The sequence below is a fragment of the Penicillium expansum genome (genome assembly GCF_000769745.1).
Source record: "Penicillium expansum strain MD-8 chromosome Unknown contig145, whole genome shotgun sequence".
In the NCBI taxonomy this organism is placed as follows: Eukaryota; Fungi; Ascomycota; class Eurotiomycetes; order Eurotiales; family Aspergillaceae; genus Penicillium; species Penicillium expansum.
Genome location: NW_015971172.1, coordinates 372,193 through 393,664, shown reverse-complemented (window position 1 = coordinate 393,664; position 21,472 = coordinate 372,193). Strand labels below are relative to the sequence as shown.

The window sequence follows — 21,472 nt, the reverse complement described above, 5'->3', positions numbered from 1 at the left end:
TAGCCTTGTTTGTCTATCAAGTTTATCAAATCAAGCCTATCATCCTTTTAGAGCTCATACTCCTATGGACTCCACCTCAGAGTCAACCTACTTCCTCAGACCATGCTCTACACAGTCCTTACAATAGAAACAATCACACTGAAACACCAAATCAAAAGCACTCGTCATTGCATTTTTCATTATATCTATCAATCTACCAACCCAGCCTCAGTCCTAACTCACTCTCACCTCGCAATGAGCGGCGCTGAAACAACAGCTTAATCCGTAGTGTCTGTCGACTTGTTACTCGATGGTGTCAAGCTTAGCATGGCGATTAGCGGCAAGGGTGAGGTCGAGCGGCTCGAGGGTGGTATCCAATGGCGGCGGTGCGGCTGAGACAGTGAGCTGCTGACGGGGGTCAATAGAAGTAGCAGGATCCGAATCATACGGAGGGGCGACTGGAGGCTAGCTAGACAGATCGTCGCTGGACGAATCGTTGCTCAACGTCACATCCCCGGTTTCTGTGCCTGTAATGAGAGCTTCACTGGCAGAAATGATCTGGGATGTATAGCAATGTGTCATACCGTCACCCCGGTGGACATGGGGGTTATATTGCAGCAGAGAGTTTGCCAAGAATCGACCATTGCAGAGAGAGTACTCCGCAGGAGTAGACATAATTGGGATTTGATTGGCCCATTCACAAGCCTCTCCCCTCGTGTCGCTGATCCCTTCGGGGAATTAGGAACCCGTTTTTCTTCTCATCCCGTGCTCCGACGGACGACGACGGTATTGGGCAAGAAATGAGTGACCGACTAGTCCTCATTCCCGACTTGGCCTGCTTGTCCTCGGGATATGGAGGGGTAGATGCTGATGTGTGGTCATTGTATCTTCTCTGCATCGCGAAGGAACTGCGGAGTTCGTCTTTCTTTCCCTCTGTTTGGGTTGTGGTTGGCTACGTCGTCTGCATGAGACCAGTTACTGGGAGTCTTTATCGCGACCTGGGTAGATGGGTCAGTGGGGAATAAAAGATATTTTGAAGGTGAAAGGCTAGCTTACGGACTCGTGCACTTTCCGTATCTGTTTCCAGACACCATTTCGGGAGCGCTGGATGCTTGCTCTCCCATGAATCTTTTTATGGTGTGGCAATTTTGACGCGGTTTTGCGACACCATCAGGCGGCTTGCCACCAACCAAGAAGATCCAGTAAGGGTGTATTCAGCGCCCTGTAAGAATTTGGCCAATGTTGAGATGTGGATATTCTTGTGGAATTCGCGATGTTGTGGTATAGAGTGGATAGGGGCTAGAGCAGCGCAATCACAATCAAATTGCCTGGCGTGCTCATAAGGCCAGTGAGTCCCTTTATGGGCGGCTAAGTAGTAGTGCAGGACATGTGAGCCAGGTCCCAATAAATAGGGAGAGGGTTGAGCCTCTTCCTTGAGATGATACATGTCAGTAAGAAGGAAAGAAGGGATAGGTATATAGCAGTGTAGAAAGGGGACAGTTAATCACCTTGTATAATGTGTTTCGCATCATAGACTTCCAATCTCTCTCCATTGCACCTCTAGGTTAGACGCTCGGCTTTTGTCGTCAGACCAGAGCGGATCAGAGCAGCGCTGAAAACGAGGGGATGAAGGAACGGCGGTGTATCTAAGGTTTTTCCTCGCTGCCGAGAATTATGTCAATGGTCGCTCCTGCCATTTGGGCAGTGGTGGAAGCAGGTGAGCATTTCCCACAGGCTTGAGGCCACCACTAAGACATCGGTAGTCCCCGTTCATCATTCCCCATTCCAGGAAGATGGTTACATAGTCTTCCATCCTTCTGTAATCGATTAGATAACTTGCACAAGACACAATTGATGTTGATAGGTAGTACTTCGATATAGGAGAACTGCCCAAGTGAGGCATGAAGTTTATCTTGTTCAGTCTCCTGGGCCGTATGCCTTTCGTAGAGATGCCATGGTCATTACGAAATCTGGCCGCGGCACCTTTTTGCTCGATGCTTGGTTTTGATAGAGGATGGAGCAAAGTAGGGTGGCACATTCCCCTGTTGCTATTCCATGGTTAACGACTGGTTTGGGGACAATTAAGCCCCCTTTAACATTCGCTAGGGAAAACTCCGCGACTGTCTGATGTTGTTAGACGGTTGACCCTCACCATCGACTGAGTAGTGATCAGGGTCATTGATGACCTCCAGCGCATTCCAATGTACCTCTGGTCCACCTCCGGCTTAGATGCTCAGCGTTGATCTAAGTATATAGAGCAAATCATGGCGGCAGATTCCCCAATCGTCATCTCGTGGTTGATTGTAGTTATTGGTACAATCCATTCCTGTTTGGCGTTTGCTATGGAAAACTCCACGGCTGTCTGGTGTTGTCAGACTGTTGAATCTCAGCGCCGGCTAGGTAGCGATCTGGGTCATTGACAACTTCAGGCGTATTGGTGCTGTCATCTTGAAGTTCCGTGGTAGTGGTATCTGACTGTGGTACATTTTCGCCACCAAACACGGGGAGAAGACCATGAGGGGCCACGAATGATACATATGACCTTTAATGTTCTGGAGCCCGGGTGCCAGACCTATATATTTGGCTCGTTCTGACGCCTTGATAAAGGTTAGTTATGTCCTGACTACGGCAACGGGTACTTCTGTGAGAGAATAGGGAAGGGGTCAAGGATGACCTCATTGATGAAGCTGAGGGCAGGTGCGAATGTGAAGAGGCCCCTTTCCACTTGCCATTTAAGAGGGAGATATGCCTTTAATACTTACTGTCAACTCACTTATTCTCACGTATATGTGCCTCTAGCTCGCTGTGGAGTTGTCTGTCTCTTCACCAGCTTATATAGACATGAATAGCTCGGGCCTCTTCGGGCGTTGAATGAAGAAGAGGAGGTACATCTTCCAGCGAAGAAGATTACTGTGGGGTCTTATAGACATAGGAGAGAAAGAGAAGTGAAGAAAGAATAAAGAGAAGCCAACGCAGGTATTCAAGAAAGCAAACAATCTCTACAAGTCAGGTGGGTTGTGAGTTGTGTACTTTCTTGAATACCTGCGTTGGCTTCTCTCCTCTTTTCAATCTCGCTCACTTAGCTTTGATGTATCCTGGCCTCAATAATTTATTATCATTGCTCATTATGTCCTTTTAATAGAGTAATTTTGACAGTGAGGTAGCACAGCTCAATATTTGAAAATAAAATTGGGGCCGATATCCTACAAAGCCATGAGGTCTTACAATATTGGCTGCTATCTTTCAAATGAAGCAGTTAGTACTAAGAAGTTGTTAACCGAATCTAACCTGAATATCTTAGAATTCAAGCACTACTTTTGTACAAAACAGAAGGGTTTGACCACCCTACATATATTGGGAAAGTCCTATTGCCATGTTGCAAACTAGCAACATAAGAACCCCAACGAGCAGGCGAAAATGCGGGGGAAATGCCCTCTACTACAAGATGTTGATATTGTAGGTCCATATTGACGATTGGAGTCTTGATTTTTGTTGTAGGAAGAGATCCCCACAAATTGTAGTGCTAACACTCACGAGTGGATAAAAACCTACTGTACGGAGTACGGGTAGCTAGATTCCTCTTTGCTCTTTGGTTCATTAGGGAATAATACGCATTGATAGCAAGTCTAGAAAAGCGTCGAAAGAACCAAATATACGCTCGCTTAACAAGAATAATATCGCAATGCAAGTGCGAGTGGGGATACGAATACGCACTTGCAGCGTGTTCCCATTTTGATCTTACATGCCTTGTCAATGCCTTATTCGAGCTTTATTTTTAGCATTGATGCCAGACTCAAGCATCTTTCAACAGGCTACTGTGGTAGACTAAATATCGTTCATGATACTAGTCAAATCCCGTTAAAATCGGGGGATTCTCGGAGAGCAAATGGCGTCTGAACTGGCGAGCGATCTCCGGAGCCGGGATTTAGGGTTTTTGGAATATCCACGGGTGCCAGTCTGTATTATGTAATCGGACTTTTGCCTGCCGGTGGATTTAAATCTGGCAGAATTTGCAATAAAAAAGGGCGGAGTACAAAAATAAGCCAATGATATGGTATCAACCATGTGAGCGGTGACCCGAAATCCACTTTCAGAATGAAACACTGCAATGTTGTGGGGGACTAGGCCTAATTAGGAAATAGCACTGGCACTATTAACTACAAACATTGTACTTCGTACGGAGTATGGCATGATCTAAACAAACCATTCCAGGAGTCAAATTCAAACTATCGAGGTTTTCAAAACAGTGGGGTGGATTCTAACGGGGTTTGACTGTAACACACAATGCCGCTCTCCCGCCAAAAGTGGCAAAGCCCGCGGCAGTGAGGCACATCGGATAGGAACATCCGTACCTCGGGATTTGGCCAAGTGGACCAATCAGAGGCCTTTCTATGTAAGCCCTTCAGATCAGTCAGCAGCCCCCACCCAATTGATTTTCCCTCTGGTTCCGCTGGTTTTCGAGATATTAACCTGTACAATCTCCCCAATTCACGGAGATTTTTGTCGTTGCTTTCTTTTTTACTACCCTTGCCTCAATTCAACTATGGAGGCTCTTTTGCAGCAGTCTCGCACTATGTGCCCTTTCCTCAAGCGCACATCCCCCACCACCCTCCGCACTCTTTCAACCGCGACTCGTCCCAGCACCAGCCCAGGAGGCGGAACCATGTCCAACCTGCAGGTTCTGGGTCGCCGCTGCCCAGTCATGAGCAAGGCCCTGGCTGTGCAGAGTGCCCGTCTCAGTGGCGCCAAGCGCTTCACCTCGCGCGCCGCCGGTGTCGGTGGAATCCAGCCTATGCGGGTTCCGACTGGCAAGCGGGCGTTGCACACCACCGGTGGTCACCCTGCCAGTCTCGCCTCTGGGGGATACGAGAAGAACGAGCGAGGTAAATTGAGTTTCTGAAGCTTGGGTTTTGAGCGATTTCTAATCTGACTACAGGAAACCCTAACTTGGCCAATACGCCCCGCCCGTCCCCTACCGCCGCTGGCGCTGCGGTTCGCGGTCCCCGTCCGGAAGCTCCCACCAACGAAAAGTTCAACTACGATAGCTTCTATAACGTGGAATTGGAGAAGAAGCACAAGGACAAGTCCTACCGCTACTTCAACAACATCAACCGCCTCGCCAAGGAGTTCCCTCGGGCCCACACTGCCTCTGCCGAGGAGCGTGTGACTGTCTGGTGCTCAAACGATTATCTCGGCATGGGTCGTAACCAGCAGGTCTTGGACTCCATGCACAAGACTTTGGACACCTATGGAGCCGGTGCAGGTGGTACTCGCAATATCTCGGGTCATAACAAGCATGCTGTCGCCCTAGAGGAGACGCTTGCTAAGTTGCATGGCAAGGAGGCTGCATTGGTCTTCAGCTCCTGCTACGTGGCTAACGATGCGACCCTGGCAACACTAGGCAGTAAGATGCCCGATTGTGTCATCCTCTCGGACAGCCTCAACCATGCCTCGATGATTCAGGGTATTCGCCACTCTGGCGCGAAGAAGATGGTCTTCAAACACAACGATCTGGAAGACCTTGAAGCTAAATTAGCCTCATTGCCACTTAGTACCCCCAAGATTATTGCCTTTGAATCCGTTTACAGTATGTGCGGATCAATTGCGCCCATTGAAAAGATTTGTGATCTCTCCGACAAATACGGTGCCATCACTTTCTTGGATGAGGTCCACGCCGTAGGAATGTACGGGCCACACGGAGCTGGAGTTGCTGAGCACCTCGATTACGATGTGTACGCATCGCAGGATACAGCTTCCCCTCAAAGCACCAAGGGCACAGTCCAGGACCGAATTGACATCATCACTGGTACCCTGGGCAAGGCCTACGGCTGTGTCGGTGGCTATATTGCAGGCTCAGCAGCCATGGTGGACACCATCCGCTCCCTTGCTCCCGGTTTCATCTTCACCACTTCACTCCCCCCAGCAACCATGGCTGGTGCGGATACCGCCATCCAGTACCAGTCCCAGCAACCCCGGGACCGAGTCCTCCAACACCTCCACACCCGTGCAGTCAAGACTGCCCTCAATGATTTGGATATCCCCGTCATCCCCAACCCCTCCCACATCGTCCCCCTCTTGGTCGGCGATGCCGAGTTGGCCAAGCAGGCTTCCGACAAACTTCTCAATGAACACGGAATCTACGTGCAGGCCATCAACTACCCCACCGTTCCACGCGGCGAGGAGCGTCTGCGCATCACCCCAACCCCAGGCCACGTGAAGCCCCTGCGCGAGCACCTCGTGCAGGCCGTCCAGGCCGTTTGGAACGACCTAGGCCTCAAGCGCACCAGCGATTGGAAGAGCCAGGGCGGTTTCGTCGGCGTTGGCGTTGAAGGCGCCGAGGCCGCCAACCTGCCCATCTGGGAGGACGCCCAGTTGGGCCTACAGGCTGGCGAGACCGTCGAGGGCGCTGTTGCTCGTGAGCTCCACGACGCAGCTGCCCAGGCCACCGTGCCGCACCTGAAGGCTGCTACCCCTCTGACCGAGAAGGCTCACTCAGGACTGAACTCCACCCCCGTTGGTGTGGTCGCCTAGAGCAGACGAGTCCCGTCTTTTACGCTTCTCGGTTTTTTGGGGTAATTCCAGTCGCATTATTCCCGTCCATTCATTTATTATAATATTGTGTCGTGCGGACATACAATAACATATGCATCCGTCTTCCATCATACCATCCCACATATTCATGTCATATCTCCCTGTCTGCTTTTGTTTAAATGATGTAGACATCTCCGGCTTGGATTAGCCGTGAATTGCGCTCTTGTCTTTTGATGTATGACGTTGATTTGGTTTGAAAGACCAAGACTAGTGTCGGATATACTGCTTGTATTTACATTGATCGAGTGTCATCTATTGGGCTCAAGTGGACCAGGTTGGAATGAACAAATTTGAAGTGGCATTATATTTCATTTAGGCTTCGGCCTTCGGTAGTATGTAAGGGTTTCCAAGATTGTTAGTAAAACATGTCCTGTGATTGATAGGGCTTTTGCTTGTTTATGTTTAGGGCCATGATATATACAACACAACCCCCTCTGGATATGAGCAGCCTCCACTCTAGTTGCAAAAACCTATTTTAAACGGTAGACTAATAGAAATGGAAAATATATACGAAAGTAGATAAAAACAAGATAGTACCTGAACATGAAACATAGTGATTCAGCTACCTAGTATACGATACATTCCAACCAAGTTTGCTAGCAATTTGTGTAAACCCTAACCATCAGACAGAGAGCTCAAGTCTACGGAGTTCACAAAATCGAAATCGAAATCAAAGAAATGACCAAGTAAATTCCTTTGGCTATGTAACAATGTCTCATTGATATAGAAACAGGTAAAAGTAACAATTTTGTAACACACAAAGCGCCATATATTCCAAGGAAGCCTGACAACTCAAGACCACCAATCCACAAATCAAACCCCCTACTTCCGACCACCACGGCTAACCTTCGGGAACTCAACGGGCACGCGCAAGCGAGCAACACGACGCGCATGCGCCTCCGCACGTCCACCCTTAATATTCCACTTCGCGAACTCCGTCTCACGAGGCTTATCAATACGACAACCAAGCTCACGGAAGTACTGGTGAATAGTATTCGGGTCAAGACGCAGATCATCACGCAGATCCGAAGGATCAGTTGCAAGCTCATTGGGCGCATTACCACCAAGCGAGCTGGATCCACCGTCGCGGGCCGGCTGGGGTGGGATATGCAGCGAGAGCGCACAGATAGTAGTGTGCAGGAGAGTGAAGTCGTTCTTGGAGACGTAGCCACCGCTGGGGGCAAAGCGACGACGCACGGCATCGATAACAGACTCCGGAAGCAGATCTGTGGAAGCCGGCTCGGGGGCAGCACCGGGCTTGGGCTTCGCGACGGCAGAGCCGGTGGTGTTGGAGAGGATGCGACGGAGGTCTTCGCGGGGTGGGAGACGTTTGCTGCCTGGGCCGCCGCCCTTGGCGTTTGCGCCGGCGTGTTTGAGACAGCGTCCGAATTCGATGAGCAGCTGGATGAAGCGGAGGACTTGGAGGTGGGTTGTGTTGTCTGAGTTGACGACTGCGCCGACGCGGTTCGAGACGTAGCGCGAGACGGTTGTCACGCCGAGACCGGCTTCTACTTGAGACTTCCACTCGTCTACGCCGTTGAGTTGGCTGAGGGTTGAGTGGCTGCCTGGGACGAGGGTCTCGATTGTGTAGACGTCGGAGGGGTGCGAGACGGCGAGGTTCGGGGTTGGGAGGGGCTTCGCGGCTTGCACCTCGGCTTGCATGGCGAGGGCCTTGGCGAGGCCGGAGGCTGTGTTGGCGGGCAGCGAGGAGATGAGGGCTGCGCCGGCTTGGGGGACGGCGCCGGTAGGGGCGTTGGAGAGCTGGGCGTTCTCGGCCATGGATTGCACGGCCTTGCGGGATTGTTTGGTTCCGAAGGTGTTGGTTAGGGCTGTGCGTTGGGCGCGCATGGTGTTCTGGTGATGCTTGTTAGTTGGATCCTGATGTATGGAATTGCGTCTGGGAAGATATACCATCTCTTCGTCTGAGTCTTCCTCGGGCTTGCGGCTTCTCACTGCTCCTCGCAGTGTCGCTCGCCGCACCTCAACGACTTTCCATGTCTTGCGCTCTGGGTCAATGACTGCGACGTAGTGCTTCACTTGGGAGTCGGTATCGTCTCCCGTGCCTTCACGGCCGACAAAGTCCAGCTTGGCGTGGTCTGAGGACTGCAGCAGCATCTCTGAAGAGACAATGCCCGGGTTCCGAGTCGATGCCGCAGACTTGGAGACATTGGCGCGGCTTTTGATATATGGGTTCCAGCGGAGGGATTTGGAGCTTTGAAGACCGGGTGTGTTGGCTATAAAGCAAAAACTCAATTAGATATAGTTCATAGTATGGATAAAAAGCCTTCAACTCACCAATTACCGGTGCCAGCTCGCTCTTATCTTCAACAACGCTGGCAGCCAGCGGGGGTAGCTGGTCTAGCGTAGGCTTTTTGCTTGGACGGTCATTGTCCGCTGAGCGCTTGCGCTTGTTTTCTGTTTTATTGGACGGCATTATGGCGTTAAAGACGAGAGACAAAAGATCGTAGCTCTCGAGAATCGGCTTCAGCGCGGTGAAATAAAATGTCTGGACTTGTCTGGCAGAAAATTTTACGAGCGGAGACCAGGCAGGCGGTGAGTCCATGGGTTTCCGCACAAAGAAATATTGACGTACATAAAACGTCAAGCTGATATCGATGGGAACATTCAAGACAATTAGGGTCATTTGAAGCTATTCGCTACTTTGGTGGTTGGTCTGTTCCAGATTACAATTTTACGGATTACAATGGTTAAAAAATGTTGCACTCATCAAGTCATCGATTCATCTGCAGTAGCTAAACCAAGACCTCCGAGTTATTCCATGGATTTTTGATAAACTCCCGGAAGAAACCTCTCCACAGCTTTTGACCAGCCCGAAGGAAGGCCGTAAAGATAATGAGAATTGACCAGTCATCCCAATGCCGTGCTCAAAGACCGATGGGTTGCACCGGCCCTCCAACATCCACCTAAACACAGGAGCCCCTCCGAGTAATAACCATGCATGACATCAAATCGTAGACGTGAATGAATCCGAGGTGTTGGAATGTGGGTAGACTGTTGTTGTAACAGCGGATTCCGTCATGTTGATCTGCGATTTCTTCTGAAGATAGGTCGGAAATCTTGTCCGTGCAGGTAACTCGTTGAAATGAGGGGCGTGTCACGAAGAAACGGAAGTCGCAACGTCGCGTCGTCAATTGTCGTGTTCAGCGTTCAAACATGAGCTTCGGCAAGGAGAGCTGAGATGGAGGGGGCGAGTAGTTTATTTGCTGATTTGGGAGTTAGTATTTCGGTTCGCCAATTGGAAGCTCAATAGCCTTTCGCAAGACCATTGGCGCACAATGGAAGTGACTTACGATCTGGCACGCATCTTTCTGCGCTTGCGCTTGAGACGGCGAGTGCGCTTCTTTCTCCACTTAGCTCTCATCTTCAAACTGTTGACTGGGTTAGTGCATTGCTCTCGAGAATATCAATAAGCTTTGGGAACACTACTCACGATTTCGAGGATGAAACAGAGATAGTAGAAAGAAAGACGAAGTGAGGGCGGCCCCGAGACGCATTTAGGTACGGTGCGGCTGACTCAGCCGCCCTCGCTTAGGCCCCACACGTGACACGTCAAGCTTCCATCTGTGACGACACATGACTATGCCAGATTAGGAAATTTGATAGGGTTTCACTCCATAGATGTCTTTAGGCTTGCAAACTATTTGAAAATAATTTATGTAACTTATGAAGTACGAGTGGGGATTGTAAGGTAATGCCATTAGTAGAATTTAGCATCTGCGAGAAGAGAAATGCCATTACTATTATTGAATAACATATCATATATCATATAGCCCCCCAATAGAACCAACAAGACTTTTGATGCCAATGTTTTCGCTGGGGTATAGCCAGGCGTATGCTCATTAAAGAAATATATCAAAATATTCATCACTCATGGAGCTTCGCAAAATCCGCAAGATAAGATCCACAAAAGTAAAATGAAAAAAAGATCCGTCATACAAAAGTATCTTTCTCAGTACGTGTACCGATATGTGGGCGCCAAATCGCCCAGATATTCCTCTTCATCCTCGCCAATCGTAGCAGGATCAACAGGATTGCGATCACGTTTCTTGTTTTCAAACCATAGGGCTGCCATATAGAGCGCGCATGCCAGAGCAGCGAGGCAAATGAATGACAGGCAGATGATATACCCGGTTCGGAAGTCTGTGACGCCATTCTTCACGACAAAAGAATAAGTAGCGATGATTCCACCGATATTGCCGAAGCCAATCTGCCATGCGGTTCCCACACTGCGTCGATGATGGCCACCCAAATTCATGGAGAACCAGCATACAATGACAGGCATAGCGCTATAACAGCCACTGGTGAGCATGAAAAGAGCGCCATATTGCGCACTATTATTGTTATGGATTGTCAGGAGCATGATGAATCCGACAAGGGCGATCGCCATAGGAATCAATGTGAAAATGAATCGGTGTCGCAGTCGGTCAGAGCAGAACGCGACTACCATTGAAAAGCCGAATGCTGCAGCCCAAGGAGGAATGGAGTACAGCTGGGTTTTGATCGCGCTATAGCCGTAGGTCTTGATAATGGACGGCGCGAAGTATGCATATCCTGTATGAGAGTGAGCGATAACTCGGAGGTTAATAGAAAGAAGTGGTCTGCGTACCATAAGCCGGGACAATCAAGCCGAAGTACATAAAGCCTCCGATAAAGACTTTGTCTGGGGAAAGTCAGCGCGCTGCAATTGAATGCAAGAGGGATTATTTGGGCTATACTTACAGTCCTTGAACACACCCAGGACCTCGCGCTTGCCCATGTGAACGTTGTGAGCAGCCTTACCAACATCCTTGGCCAACTTGGCACGCATGTATGCGCGCTCTTCCTCGTTCAGCCACTTAACATCCTCGGGGAAATCAGCAATGAAGAAGAACAGGATGATCGCGACCACACTGGTCAAAATGCCCTCGATAATGAACACCCAGCGCCAGCCACTGTAGCCGCGCATGCCATCCATCTTTGCGATTCCACTGGCAAGCAGACCACCGAAGGCGCCAGCCAGGGAAGTGGAGCTAAAGAAGAAACTGAAACGCTTCTGAGCCTCAGAGCGTGTGTACCACATTCCCAAAAGATAGAAACCTGGCAATCGTAATTAGCACCTGGCTTTGGAGTTCCTGTTGGTATCTGCACTTACATCCAGGGAACATGCCCGTCTCAAAGACACCCAAAAAGAAACGAGTAGCCATCAGTCCACCCCAGTTCTGTACCAGACCCTGGCAGAGCAAAACCACGCCAAACATGAACATACATCCCGACACTAAAATTCGAATTAACATGCTGCGCTCACCAAAATTGTGTTTAATTGCACGGGGCGCAAAAGGAACCAAATCACTTACGCCAGACATGGGGCTTTAATTTCTTGAGCAAAATATTTGACGGAATCTCGAAGATAATATACGGAACGAAGAAAATCGTGAGCGCGGTGTTGTATTTCGTTCCATCGACGATGTTCAAATCCTCTTTCAGTCCGAGAATAGCGGCATTGCTAATATTAACTCTGGAGGTCGATGAGTCAGATACAAGCAACGCCAAGTCACACGAGCCAATGATAAGCTTACCGATCCAAAAAGGCAAGCAAATACAAAATGCACAGACAGGGTAGGATGTGCCAATCGACCTTGGCTTGCAACTTGCGCGCGGTGGTACTTGTGAGAGGAGGGAGATCGAAGTCTATGTCGGAACTGGACTGGCTTTCGCCTTTGTCGATGGGCTGTCCATTATAGGCGGGTGATTCTGCGCAAGAAATTGTCAAACGGTCAGTATGAGTCAACAATGATGCGCTGGCGCGCGCGCACCTGCTCAACCCCGAAAAGGAAGAAAGAAAGAAATCCGGGGTAGATGTATAGAGCATTGAACATACCTAAGACACCCATGATGAGATGCGAATTGCGCTAGGACAATGCGCAATTGCTTGGAAGGGGAATAATAATGTGGAAGAGGAAAGGAAGGGGGAATTTTGACTTTTTGAGGGTCGAATCCTCAAGCGTAGGTTCGCCGATATAGGGATGTTACCGAGGTGCTACGCTGGATACCGCTCCTCAAATGTGGGGTAACTTCCGGAGTTCCGGCGAGGAAAAGCAAGGCTGAAAGAGTAAATGGACAATCTTAGCGACTCGAAGGATGCGAATTACAAAGGATGAATCATCCCTGGATGTATCACCGGTCGATCGAAGCCCGATCTCGGCCTATAGCGCGCCGATGTACAGCCCGAGTTTTTGCTTTTTGCTTTTTCATTTTTCATTTGCTTGGTTATGATCGGCAAGACATCTGGAATTTGCTTAAATATGTAACTTTTCTCTTTTAAATCTTATTTTACTCTTATTATGGAGTACTCTGTTCTTGGAACTTCTATCAATTGACCTTTCCCCGCAAAATAGCTTTCACGTCACGTGCTGAGAAAATAGGGGTCTCCGGGCCGACTCAATCTCCACTCTGCGAAGTGCGGGGGCATCACGGGCTTTTTGGTCACTTGACACCCCTGATTCGTTTAATCTGCTTATCAAAGAAAGTAAGTAGAGAATATAACTGTCTTTGATTTTATATTATTTGTTTATTTGTTTATTTATATCTAAATCTATCTAACACAAATATCTGACATATATAGTACAAAGTAATCTGAGCTCCACGCTAAGGGAAAAAAAACCTCGAAATATTCACGCCTCTTTGGCCCACGAGTTGTCACTCCACAGCCCCCCGTAGCCAATAGTCTCGACCTTTGACCAGCCACACGAGGAGACTGGGTAAAGCGAAGCCCATAGTGGTGCCAACACTCCAACTCAACACTGAGTGGGGCATCGCCTGTAGCTTCGTCCTTCTTACTAGATTAGACCAGGCAATTGATGGTGCATGGCACTGCCCTATATATATTAACTATCCAATGCCCCTTTTTCAGATTTCTTGGAATTAGGGTCCTCGGGTTGCTGGCCTATGGTTGGTGTACAGTTTCAGATATGATTGATGTACATAAGAGCATCTACACTTTTTCAAAGAGGGACAAAAGCTGGAACCAATCATATCTCTGGTGATTTGTTCGTGGAGGTCAGGTGGGTCAAGTGTTTTAGGACCAGTGACTGACCTGAAGACGTCTGACGGCTCCAAAGCGCTGCGAAACAAGGTGGGAATCGGTCGGTAATGGTTATTTTAACAACTGCTGTTACTAGAGCAACTCTTCTGATCTATCTATTCAGCACTTCTTGCGCTTTACTGATTATATAAGTAAGAGCGGATCAGAAAAGAAGATAGGGATATTCGGTGAAAGAAACGGCCAGTCAAGTCGGAGACCACTGTATTTGCGAGTCTTTGCAAGATTAAGCTTTAGGTTCCTCGCTCTTTTCTGGCAACGAATTCTCAATGGGTTCATTGGATTCTTTCCATGCTCGCAAGGCTGCCAGTTCTTCCTCTGGAATCACTACATCCTTGTTCAAATGCTGGTATAGGTCTTGGATCACACCCCCAATCTCGACATCCGACTTCTCGGTCGAACAAACAACGGTCACCGAGTATAAGGTTGCATTCATACTGGTAATGCTGTAAACATTGCCTCTCACATGATCGGCAATGCCGACGAACACATCGTCGATTGAAGCAGCGAACGCAGCTCCGATACTTCGAAACGTGGAATTGCCATGAATGTTGAACCACGTCACATGCACCAAAGGAGGACCAAAAAATGTATCTGTCCGGGTGTTTTTAATGGACGATAGTTCGACGGCTGTGAAGATTGATGTAGAGATACTTGAAAGACGCGTGTGGTTGAAGTGTGGTTGGAATGGGATATCCGGGGATGTAATGTTTTATGGGACTGAATCTCACCGAAAGAAAAGAATGGGACCTTTGCTTTAAAGGTGGAAATGTGATTGCCCCGCGAGCTCGAAGTCCTTTGTGCTGTTATCTCTTTGCGTTTGCCTAGACAATCCACTTATCATTGAGAAAGAGCAAGGATTAAATCAAGATTCCTCGACTCTGCGCTAGCACCACTAAAATACACTGCTACCACATACGACTCGGCCGTAGGTTGCCGCAGTTATATAAAACCACTTAAAGTATGGTTACATTCAACCTGACCTTACTGGGGTGCCTTTTTTCCTAAAGAGAAAGCTCCACATAGAAGTCTTGATTCTCGGGTCATAGGGAAGGTTATCGGGTATAAAAACTCATGAGAACATTTGAATGAAAAACAGTTGCTTCTGTCACTACCTATTTTAGAAAATGTTCTAGGACCCGGATATTACAGACGTGTGTGAAATTTATTTCTCCTGGCTTCTCGCCGAATTAGGTCCCAGGTTACGTGATGTATGTAAGTCTGTAGGAGTGCAAAAACACTGTTTGGACAGAGAGATGTTGATGAAAAACGGCTATTTCGGAGTCGATCAAATGTGCCATTTTAACCCTTATAGCACTGTAATCTTTGTAGGGCGAGGTTGTTTGTTTGGTGATCAAGACGATTTTCATTTGTTTCCTTGAGCAGGGAATGCGAATATACTAGATAGAATGAAAAGGAAGGCACGAATTGTCCTACGACACTAAAACTAGTGTTCCTCTCATTGCCAACCTGATCTAGTTCTCTAGTAAGTCCTTACACTCCCGTAATTTCTTACTCTTATAGAGCCGAACCGTGGAGAAAAGTAGGATCTAGGGTAGTATCGAGGAGAGTGGATATATGATCTGGACCGAGGGCATTTCCATAGCCTGCAAATGCTCGCTAGTACATCTACTCTGCCTCCTTCAGCTTCCCCTAGTCTCTGTAGAGCATTCCTAAACCATAAAATGCTCCCCACACCGAAATGTTGTCATTTAACTAATCCTCATAACATTATTGATTAGCGTGCGGCATCAGTCGTTGTTAAAGCTCGCGATAATCTCTCTCACTTCTACCATAGGCAGTGTATTCAATAGATGATAGTGCAAGTTTATAGAACTAGAACGAGTCCACATTCTTATCTATACTAACGGCATGAAGGCACCAGTCCGATACTACTGGGTATACCGTATAGCTTCCTTTTTGTTGATTACTCTTAAGAAGAGAGAACCCGACAAGAGACTTCACACCAATTTTGAATGCGAGCCTATTTGATACAACCTTTTCGCGCTACGCTAGAACCTCTGAGCTATAAGAGCCACTTGGGATCAGTTTATACTAGATATCTTGAGTATCAAAATGAGCAAGAAGTAGTAGTAACTATCTGAGATATGTATTACAAATTAATCTCAGCTCCATTAAGAAAAAAGAAAAACGAAATGTTCACGCCTCTTTGGCCCACGAGGTGCCACTCCACAGCCCCCCCGTGGTCCATAGCCAATAGTCTCGACCTTTGATCAGCCACACGAAGAGACTGGGTAAAGCTAAGCCCATAGCGGCGCCAACACCCCTACTTCTTCCAATTGGCACAAGCTGACTCTCACGAGTATCCTCCTTAAACTCACGATCGGGACCAACAGAACTTTCGTCCTTCCCCTCAGCAATGAGCAAATCTCGCTTAATGTTCGCACACATAATGACGACTGTATTCGTGAGATTGTGTATCGCCGGACGCGCATGTGATCCCACATCACCAATCGCATAGACACGTGGACCGGCTTTATCCACACGCAGGGTAGATACATTAGTCTCTACCGTGCCACCAGCGGTCAACAGGGACCCATGGATAAAGCGGGTATTAGGCGTAGAGCCGGTAGCCGGGATAAGAAGGTCGGCTTCGAGTGTTCTGCCGTCTTGCAAGGTCACAGTCGCATTGGAGGTCAGATCACTCTCAGTCCCAGCCCCAGGTGGTGAGACAGCTACGACGGGTATACCCTTAATCACTGTCACGCCAACTTGTGCGAGAAATCCTTGCGCCTTGCCCGCAATCGCGGGCCGCAAGGCCGGGAGGATCTGTGGGCCCGATGTCACTAGGGTAATGGGGACTTTGGGATTATCCAGTTTGATGCTGAACCAACCAGGGCGACCGTTGAGATATTCGCCTAGCTCGCCGGCCGTCTCTACACCCGCTGGGCCTCCACCCACGATGACGATGCTTTTGGCATTGGGGAGAGCTTTGCGGAAGTCATTCCAGGTTGCGCGCAGGGACTCAGAGTCGTGATTGAGTCCTAGTAGGGGCGACAGAGTGGATGCGCCAGTGGCGATGACAAGCGCATGGTATTCAAGCTTCTCAGTACTGCTATCTTTGAGGGTCGCAGTGACGTAGCGCTCCTGGTGGTTGAGTTCCGTCGCAGTGCCCTGGATGAAACGGAAGCTACCGTCCGGGTACTGCTCGAACTTTTGCGGTACGTTGACGAAGAGCTTCTCTTGGGGAAACATGTCATCTGAGATCAATGCGCGAGGACAGGCCGGGCGACATATGGCCTGTGAGGAGGTGCTGACGAGGACGATCTGATAGCTCTCTTTGTTGGCTAGCTGAGGGACGACATGTTTGAGAAGGTAGTGTGCCGTGGACACGCCCCCATAGGAACCGCCCAGGATGACAATATTCTTCTTGCTAGAATCTTGAGACATTGTTCTTAGGCAATAAACTCTCACGAATTATCGAAGAGCGATGGTCTAAGATACAGGAAATCGAGCACTGGAGAACTAAATATGTCGTAGAAGATGACACGCATTTTTTATCCGCACCAATCTGAATCCCGCTCCCTCTAGGCTTCAGGGGCTGACGCGGTCTTGGTATTTCTGACATAGTTTTGAGGCGCATCATGCCATTACCCTGATTGGCTCGGCTTACCCTTAATATCGGTGGGTTTTTAAGGTGTATGCTATCAGGATTTCTGAATGGGGGCCAATACAAATGGCTAAATCTCGGCAAAAAAATTCAGATTTTTTCGATCTGGAAATCACAAAGTCGTGAATGAATGTATTGTGGATGGTTGGAAGTTCAGGGGAACAGTTCAGGGTAACTAGTTGATACCTAGCAAGCTCTGAGAGTTCTTCTCTCTTCAATCGTCTTTTGTTTCTCACTCTGACCTTTCGTCTGTGATATTGAACACGTTTCTATTTAGGCAGGAAAATCTCTGTCTTCCTGAGATGAGCAAAAACTAAATGGAAATATTATTGAGTAGTCTCTCTACCTACAAAGAGAACGCTTTCTAAGTATGTAGGACACTCATGGCTCAGCTATCTGGTTTCAGAATGTTTCATATATCGACACAAGCACTGTCTTTTATGCAGAGCCGGTATACTACCCCTATATTGGACGTAATATATATGAGTTATGAGCCTCACCCGCTGAACCTTAACCTCCTTCCACTTTGGGCACTCACCCCACTTGCTGGACAGGTACAACCAATCAAATCACTTTAGTCAGACCCCGATCATCGACTATGCTGAAACATAAATGCCTGACCACAAAATTGCAGACAGTGGCATTCACATCACATTGAATGATACTCTTTGCCTAGATTTGCTTGTTCAAACTCTCATCTTCAACGTTTCCTTCTGATTTCCATTTTTGGTCGGTCATAGTCCTTGTACGATGTATCGTCATTTGAGAAGACAACCCTAATACGAACATCGACGAGTTTACATCCAACATGATCAGGATGACGAGGCCACATCGGAACATTAGGGGCATAACCTACCCGAAGCGATCGCTACAAAATCCTGGGTGAACATACTGATACAGAACTCCAATAACGCATGAGAATGAGCTTTACTAGTCATGATCTACCTCATCCACTACTATCTCAAACTCTCACCTTGTACTCCGTATAGTGGTATCTTTCACCTCTACAATACGGGGTACCTCTATCCAACCGGAAAATGAGGCAGTCCCCTGTCTTATTACTAATGCCAAATGTGAACTATCAAATCTCAGCAGGGCTATCCTTGTCTAGCGTTGGGGGATCGACCCGAAGTGGGCCTCTGTCAAAGAAAGAACTAGACGGCAAAGTGGTTTTGTAGAGATAAATAAAAAGAAAATTGGAGGCAACCTCGAGGCTTTGATCAGCGTGAAAGCCATGTCAAAGGCTGCATGAGACCCAGGGGCTTTGGTCATGTACTCAATCCTTGGCCTGACACAGCTTTTCTTTTGTTTGCTATTCTGATTCTGATTCTTGGTTCTCTTTTTTTTCTCATCAATTTCTCTCCTTTGCCATATTTCATAACTGTCACTTCAACCATACAGTCTTTAGCCTTCCTCTATGTGTCAATTTCCCATCAAATGAGTCGACAGTAATTTATTCCCATATTCCTCCAATCAGCCTTCAACTCGCCGTTCTCTACGGTTTCCCTCTTACCACTACCACCATGAGCATTAGAAGAATTAGGATGCAGGCATCTAGATTCTCATTTACTCGTCGTGGAGCTTATATATTATTTATCATCTTGATATGGTTCCTCATTTATCATCTTCCAGATCCTCCTTCCACCCAGAACAATACCCGCGCAGACCGACCACCACCAGAGCATCAAGTAGAGGATACACCACGGTTTATCTACCGCTCTCCGTTCCGAAATAATCCGGATGTTGAATATGAAGAACAGCTATCAAATGCCCTGGAGAACATTGAAAATGCCATATTGGCAAGTCAGGAAAGCAACATATCCGAAGATAGAATCTGGCAGATAGCGAAAAATGAAAAGCACAGGGGGGATGACTCAATAATATTTCAAGGGAAAAATAAGGAGTGGAAATACAATGTAAGTACTTTTGCCCGATACTACATACCTTACTTGACTCCAACTAAAAACCACAAAGTTAGTCACTGATAAAAAGGCCATCGAGTTCGTGACCAAGGAACTATCTGCCATCCCCGAAATCGCGAGTATATACAAATCCTACCCTCAAAATGTCCTTCGAGCAGACCTCCTCAGATACCTCCTTCTCTGGTACTATGGAGGCTTCTATGCAGACATCGATGTCTTCCCAGCTCGAACCATCAAGACCTGTCCAGCACTAGAGCCCTTCTTCGCACCCACACCCGAGGAATACACACAAAACACCCATCCCAATGTATCCCTTGTGGTTGGAATTGAAGTCGACGAGCCATATGCTTCACCACAATTCATGCGCGACTGGCACTGGACAAGGAGTTACGGACTGATCCAGTATACAATGTATGCACCGCGACGTTTCAGCCCGCTTCTCCGCGAAACCATCGTGCGGGTCTTAGCACATACCAGGCAATACAATAGTGCACACAGCAGGTTTTTGCCCAGTCTGGCGTATGACGAGAAGACTATCTTGGGAGTTACGGGGCCTGATGTCTTCACGGATGCTGTTCTTGACAAACTTTCCTCTTCGCTCCCTTCGACGCATCCGTTTGTTCAACAATCTGTCGACGCAGATATAGAGATAGGGGACCTCCTCTCTCCTGAACTTGGGGAGTTGAAGGAACGGGTAACATGGGCTCCGTTTCATAGACTTCGTGATCCTGTTTGTATCCAGGCTGATGAGGCTGCCCCGAATGCATATATGGGTGGACTATGTGTGTTGCCGATCAGTGTTTGGGGGAATGGACAGAGACATAGTCAGGCGGGAGGGTTTAATCACGGTAACGCGTGTGTCAATCATCGGTTTGGGCGGACGTGGAAGAAAGGGTGGTGGGAGTATATATTTGGGTGAACTTTTCTTTGTCTGATCTGGCTTTGATAGTTGAATACAAATATTTGACATAAATTGGATGAATAACAGCTTACTCTTGTAATGAATCCCTTTTCACATTTGTTTGAATTTACTACTGGAGGATAATAAATAAGATGAGGCATAAAGCAACTCAGCATGAGTGCATTGAAAAAAGAAAACTACCGAGAAGCCAGAAAAGAACTGTAGGAGTTCTTTACTACCACGAGAGGTTTTAAACAGAATTGGGCTTAGAAAAAGCGAAATTCGCTTTGGTTCCCCCTACTTAATAAATCATTTGTAGCACTGGCAGCCTTCCGTCTTGGGGTTCTGGCAACGGGCCTGGTTGACAGAACAGCCCCCACAGAAAGCACATGTATCAGGGGCATAGCAGTTCCCCTCTCCTACAACACAACTTCCATGGTGACCAACACACTTGGTGCACGCGTTGGTTGCTCGGCCCTCAAGATCTCTCGCCTACAATAAACATGTTAGAAAATTACGTTTCCTGACAATGGGGGGGGATCGGTAATGTACCTGGACCAAGCTTTGCTATATGGAGTCAGTTATCGTGTTTGGGACGGTTCAAAGAATCAAAGACTCACAGGTTCTCCGTAGATGATATCCTCGCCGGATTGGTAAACTTCGAGCTCGACACCGTTAGCGGCAAAAATGCCACTTTTTTCAGCAGATGCGTTGACGATAAGAAGGGCGAAGATTGCAGTGCCTTGGAAGAGTAGTTTCATTTTGGAAAGAAGTTGATAATCTTGAGTTTAAGCTGAAGAGATGAATTGGCTTTCGTCGAAGTATGGGATTGGGTTTAGACTTGTACGACAGAGATCGATGGCCACGCGGGGCTTTTTATATCTTGAAGTTTTTCATTCCAAATTTGTTTGCCACCCTCTGTTAGCAAGGTGAATATGCAATCCTTCAGATTAGGCGACCAAAAATTCAATCATTGGATGCATTACCTGTATGTCTGCCTTGGCGATACTGGGGTAGAATTGGAATAGGGAGACACCAGTAAACACAAGAGCCTCAGATTCTGAAGTGGACGGACGGGTATCTGGAGATCGTCAATTTGCAAACCGAACTCAGTACTCAGTAGACTCTTGGCCTTTTGTAAATAGCATACTTGGTATCTCATTGGCCATGCTCTACATGGCCCTCTAGCTGTTTCCTGTTATCTCTGACTAAAATCATTTCGTTTGTCCCCGGTCTCCGGAGATCCGCTGCAATCGCAATTAGGCTGGGCCTTGTGATGTAGATTCCCTTAAATGGCTGGTAACTGACTACTTATCACATACATCATATTTGGAGCCCTCAAGGATATA

General features: G+C 47.8%; 7 protein-coding genes across 7 annotated transcripts; 3 read left to right on the top strand and 4 right to left on the bottom strand.

The window, feature by feature from the left end:
* Nucleotides 1-4,522: 4,522 nt before the first annotated feature.
* hemA (5-aminolevulinic acid synthase HemA) lies at nucleotides 4,523-6,510 on the top strand (the record flags this gene model as incomplete). Its single annotated transcript, XM_016741735.1, has 2 exons — nucleotides 4,523-4,862; nucleotides 4,916-6,510. 2 exons carry the CDS (start codon nucleotides 4,523-4,525, stop codon nucleotides 6,508-6,510), a joined length of 1,935 nt encoding a protein of 644 aa, XP_016603437.1.
* An 882-nt stretch (nucleotides 6,511-7,392) lies between these two features.
* PEX2_044590 (DNA-directed RNA polymerase I subunit RPA49) lies at nucleotides 7,393-9,214 on the bottom strand (the record flags this gene model as incomplete). The annotated part of the gene is made up of 3 exons (XM_016741734.1): nucleotides 7,393-8,424; nucleotides 8,482-8,804; nucleotides 8,866-9,214. 3 exons carry the CDS (start codon nucleotides 9,212-9,214, stop codon nucleotides 7,393-7,395), a joined length of 1,704 nt encoding a protein of 567 aa, XP_016603436.1.
* Nucleotides 9,215-9,446: 232 nt separating this feature from the next.
* Nucleotides 9,447-9,768, top strand: PEX2_044580 (uncharacterized protein; the record flags this gene model as incomplete). Its single annotated transcript, XM_016741733.1, has 3 exons — nucleotides 9,447-9,516; nucleotides 9,564-9,610; nucleotides 9,679-9,768. 3 exons carry the CDS (start codon nucleotides 9,447-9,449, stop codon nucleotides 9,766-9,768), a joined length of 207 nt encoding a protein of 68 aa, XP_016603435.1.
* Nucleotides 9,769-10,540: 772 nt separating this feature from the next.
* Nucleotides 10,541-12,461, bottom strand: PEX2_044570 (putative MFS transporter; the record flags this gene model as incomplete). The annotated part of the gene is made up of 7 exons (XM_016741732.1): nucleotides 10,541-11,142; nucleotides 11,198-11,251; nucleotides 11,311-11,667; nucleotides 11,723-11,845; nucleotides 11,925-12,085; nucleotides 12,147-12,321; nucleotides 12,449-12,461. The coding sequence occupies 7 exons, from the start codon at nucleotides 12,459-12,461 to the stop codon at nucleotides 10,541-10,543; spliced, it is 1,485 nt and encodes a 494-aa protein (XP_016603434.1).
* Nucleotides 12,462-15,829: 3,368 nt separating this feature from the next.
* On the bottom strand, nucleotides 15,830-17,080 carry PEX2_044560 (NAD(P)/FAD-dependent oxidoreductase; the record flags this gene model as incomplete). Its single annotated transcript, XM_016741731.1, has 1 exon — nucleotides 15,830-17,080. The coding sequence occupies one exon, from the start codon at nucleotides 17,078-17,080 to the stop codon at nucleotides 15,830-15,832; it is 1,251 nt and encodes a 416-aa protein (XP_016603433.1).
* A 1,743-nt stretch (nucleotides 17,081-18,823) lies between these two features.
* PEX2_044550 (uncharacterized protein) lies at nucleotides 18,824-20,141 on the top strand (the record flags this gene model as incomplete). The annotated part of the gene is made up of 2 exons (XM_016741730.1): nucleotides 18,824-19,216; nucleotides 19,275-20,141. 2 exons carry the CDS (start codon nucleotides 18,824-18,826, stop codon nucleotides 20,139-20,141), a joined length of 1,260 nt encoding a protein of 419 aa, XP_016603432.1.
* A 291-nt stretch (nucleotides 20,142-20,432) lies between these two features.
* On the bottom strand, nucleotides 20,433-20,884 carry PEX2_044540 (uncharacterized protein; the record flags this gene model as incomplete). Its single annotated transcript, XM_016741729.1, has 3 exons — nucleotides 20,433-20,615; nucleotides 20,676-20,690; nucleotides 20,744-20,884. 3 exons carry the CDS (start codon nucleotides 20,882-20,884, stop codon nucleotides 20,433-20,435), a joined length of 339 nt encoding a protein of 112 aa, XP_016603431.1.
* Between the last annotated feature and the right edge of the window lie 588 nt (nucleotides 20,885-21,472).